We start from the raw sequence: 4,370 nt of genomic DNA on the forward strand, positions 1-4,370 counted from the left end.
TTTGTTAAATTATCTAAAATCAGAGAGAAAAGCTAATATCTATTAATTTTGTTGATATATATAAAATTTAACATATATAAATTATTTAAAAATAAAAATAAATTTTTAATTATATTTTGTTTCCTTTTCCATTTTTATTAATATACAAACTAAATCTAAAATTAAAATTAAAATCTCCAATTTTCTTCATTTTACTTTACAATCTAAGGTTGTGTTTGATAAATCATTGAAAATTGAAAATTAAAAATTTCAGCATATAATATTTTTAATGTGTTTGATAATTAAATATAAAATTTTCAAAAAAAGTTGAATATGATAAATAGCTAGGTAACTACTTATTAGAAAATTGTATGTTGATTTTATTTTATTAAAAAATGAAATAAATTACCTTTTAAAAATGTTCAGATATTCAATACTTATATTTACTAATTATCAAGTAATTTTTAAATATAAATTCAACAATCATAAAATTTAATATTAAAAATTCAGTACTTAATTTAATATAAGTTCATATATTCAATATATGTTCTTTAATTTTGATTTTTAATTTTTTTTCGAGAAAGAATGATATGAAGCAATGATATTATAATATTTATATCCTTTTTAATAGTTTAATATCACATCAATATTTTTACGATGTGACATTAAATTATTAGAAATAAATAATATCCGTGTTTTATATAATTCTTTTTATCGAGGTAATTGGGTGTCTAAATTCGATTTTGAATTTGGAAGCTTTTCTAAATTCCAACAATCAGAAAGGAGAATTTAATTTGATGGGAAAGAATTCCAAGAGTTGGAAAATAAAAATAATAATAATTTGAGCATTAAAAAGGCAAAAAGAGAAGCATTACTGAATTTTTAGTAATTTTTGTACTTTATAACTTGTATATTTTATGTTTAATCTAATGTCCAGAATTTTCTTTTATGTGTTCAAATAACTATTTAAGTTTAGTTCAAAATTATTAAATTTTTTTTTTGACGAAGTAGCTATTATTTATTGTAGGAAGAACTGAAAATCAATTACCTTGCAATTGCAGCAACTATTCTCAATCCTCACTTTGAAAATGATGAAAGCTGAGGATGCTGAGAATTTGTATCTCAAATCTCAGAACCCTGCATTTCGTTCCATACTATCCATCCTTGTTATGGGGTTACTTGTTGCTGCATCATCAATGGATGATTATAACATCAATTTCAATTTCACTGGTTTCACCCCAAATATGCCTGACATAGTGTATGAAGCTGATGCATACGCATCCAACAACGCAGTCCAACTCACCCTTAACCAAATGAAACAGAATCTACGGGGTGGTATTGGTCGAGCCACTTATTACAAGCCAATGCACCTTTGGGACAAATCATCTGGGAATCCCTTACTTGCAGATTTCACCACTCAATTTTCTTTCTCCATTGATTCCTTGCATAATAACTCAGGTGATGGGTTTGCGTTTTTCATTGCTCCCAATGGCTCAAAAATCCCACCTAATTCCGGAGGTGGTAACTTGGGACTTCAAAGTAAAGGCGTCGTCAACCCTCCATTTGTTGCAGTGGAGTTTGATACGTTTGGCAATCCTTGGGATCCTTTCGGGTTGTCAGCTCACGTGGGCATTGGTCTCAACACTATCGAGACTTCTCTTACCGCTGTCAAATGGTGGTGGAATGAGATTGCAAATGGGGGAGTAGTTAATGCTTTCATCACTTACAACTCTAGTACAAACAACCTGAGTGTTCTTTTACTGGATGCTGATGATTTTACCCTTCGAAATTCATCTAGGCTTTCTGCAAATCTGGATCTTAGCATATATTTACCAGAATGGGTCACATCTGGCTTCTCAGGAACCACTGGAAGTTATTATGAGCTTCACACTATTTATTCCTGGAATTTCATCTCTACCTTACAAGTTGTTATGCCCACGAATACAACTATCAATCCTCCAGCAACAAGCCCTCCAGCCAACCCCAAGAGGAAGAGTAGGACATGGCTATGGGTAGTTTTAGCCATCATTGGTGCCATTTCTGCTGCACTCCTGGTTTGGTTTTACTGCAGGAGGAGAAACTACAGCAGGAAAGAAGATGGGACCATGTCTGTCAACGTAAACAGAGAAATGGTGACAGCAGCTAGGAAGTTTTCCTACAAGGAGCTAAGACTTGCAACCAGTAGTTTTGCTGATGAAGGTCTGCTTGGGGAGGGAGGTTTTGGAAAGCTTTATTTAGGCTTCTTGAGGGACATAAGCTGCAATATTGCTGTCAAAAGGGTAACTCCAAATTCCCAACAAGGGTTTAAAGAGTATGAATCAGAAATTACCACTACTACCAGATTGATGCACAGAAATTTGGTCCAACTCATCGGTTGGTGCCATGATAAAAATCAGTTCCTCATTGTGTACGAGTTTCTTCCAAATAAGAATCTCGATTACCATCTACATAGAGAGCCATGCTTATTGACATGGGATAAAAGGTATAAAATCGCTATGGGATTGGCTTCAGCGTTGTTCTATCTGCAGGAAGAATGTAATCAATGCGTGTTGCATCGAGACATCAAGTCAAGTAATGGTCTGTTGGATTTGAGTTTCAATGCCAAGCTTGGTGACTTTGGGTTGGCTAGGCTTGTTGACCATGGACAAGGGTCTCAAACAACACAGGTTATGCTCGGGACGGAAGGTTATATAGCACCCGAGTGTCTTGACACATACAAAGCCATTAAAGAATCCGACATTTACAGTTTTGGTATTGTTGCCTTAGAAATAGCTTGCGGAGAGAAGGCGATTGCTGTAATCGACAGGAACGGCCAGAGGTTCAAAACAAAACTGGTGGAATGGGTTTGGGAGCTATATGGGAAAGAGAGTCTTTTTGATGCTGCAGACCCAAGATTGTCTGGCAATTACAACATGGAACAAATGGAACGGCTGCTCTTAGTCGGGATGGCCTGTGCTCACCCAAACTATTTTGACCGCCCATCCATAACGCAGGTTGTGGACATCCTTTCTTTCAAAGCTCCACTACCCATTATACCACCGGAGATGCCGATTCCAACATACATTGTATCACTGGAAGACACTATTGTTACATTTTCAACATCCCTTTCATCCAATACTAGAGGCTCCAACAGAAGCCAAAACCAAAATTCTGGCAATGGTTCCAGTTGTTGAGATATGGTTGTTAGTGAGCCAAGGAGTTTATGAGGGTCAAGTCTGTTAAGATTATGCTAAGTCGTTTTTTTTTCTCTATATAAAGGGTCATTTGTACATGGTTTTTGCATGAGAAAGTATCTTTCTGGTGCTCATTGCTCTTGCTTTACTTCCTTGTCTTTCGTTCTTATTGGTATCCGAGCCAAGGTTGGGAAAAAAATGTGGGTCTCTTAATCATTTTATTTTGCAGCAACAACTAATGATGGCCTCTGAAACTTTTGTTCATCCTGCTCCATTGGAGCATGTTGATGGAAAATTTCTTTTAGACTGTTGCTAGTAATAGTGTGCGAGAGCCAGCTGTTGGTATGTTCGAAGCACAATGAGCAGAGTTTGAAGCAAGGATCGAAGGCAAAGAAACACTAGATGAATTTTATTCCATGACTTGATCCTTACAAGAAAGACCAAGTAGAGAGGAAGTTTTACCCCGCATTTAATTTTTCAATTTATCAAGACTAAGTCTTCAAAATTTATAATTCTGAACTCAAGCAAATCAATTTTACCGTTGTTAAAATTGGCCTGACCAAGCGGATTGGATCGATTAAACAAAAAATTCACCGGTACATCTTTTTAAAAATAAAGTTGAATTAAATGATCCATGAATCAATATTAATTGTATTGATTGATTTCGTTTGTATCGATCGAAATATATTAAATTAGTTGACACTTTTTAATTTTTAATTTATTTTTTATTATTTATTTGATATTTGTTGAATCACTAATTGTCATATACATAGTATGTGAATGTGATGATTTTATTTTGATTTATGAAGTGCCTTTTTTGCTTGTTTATTTTTTTAATTTGTTTAAAGATGGGTTATATTTGTAAAGTTTATTGAAGAATATTTTATATTTGAAATTAATCTAATTTTATTATTTAATATTTGTAAATATTTCTATATCGTATATCAAATACTTTTAAAAATAACAAATGGGCCATATATAATTCAATCAAATCAATTTCAAATTTCAAATTTTAGACTAATTAAAGTTTTTTATTTGAATAATGTAATTACATATAAATTAAAATATGTATGTAGGAAATTTATTTCTCGAAATAGGTTTTTTAGGGATATTCCGACACAAATGGGTATCTAAGTCCTAAATGTTTTACAACAGTTATTGTAAAATTTATCCTCCAATTATTTGCTGATGTTGGAGCTTTGGTTGCTACTCGTTCCA

The 4,370-nt window shown here is 33.2% G+C and overlaps 1 protein-coding gene across 1 annotated transcript; it reads left to right on the forward strand.

Annotated features, from left to right (window-relative positions):
- Positions 1 to 986: 986 nt before the first annotated feature.
- LOC108454953 (L-type lectin-domain containing receptor kinase IX.1-like) lies at positions 987 to 3,300 on the forward strand. The gene has a single exon (XM_053027286.1). The coding sequence runs from the start codon at positions 1,068 to 1,070 to the stop codon at positions 3,150 to 3,152; it is 2,085 nt and encodes a 694-aa protein (XP_052883246.1). The 5' UTR covers positions 987 to 1,067; the 3' UTR covers positions 3,153 to 3,300.
- The last annotated feature ends 1,070 nt before the right edge of the window (positions 3,301 to 4,370 follow it).

The sequence above is a fragment of the Gossypium arboreum genome, chromosome 4, assembly GCF_025698485.1.
Source record: "Gossypium arboreum isolate Shixiya-1 chromosome 4, ASM2569848v2, whole genome shotgun sequence".
NCBI classification, from domain to species: domain Eukaryota; kingdom Viridiplantae; phylum Streptophyta; class Magnoliopsida; order Malvales; family Malvaceae; genus Gossypium; species Gossypium arboreum.

What these genes read in the sequence shown, in the direction of transcription:
- LOC108454953 (XM_053027286.1), top strand. Translation starts at nt 1,068, where the DNA reads ATGATGAAAGCTGAGGATGCTGAGAATTTGTATCTCAAATCTCAGAAC.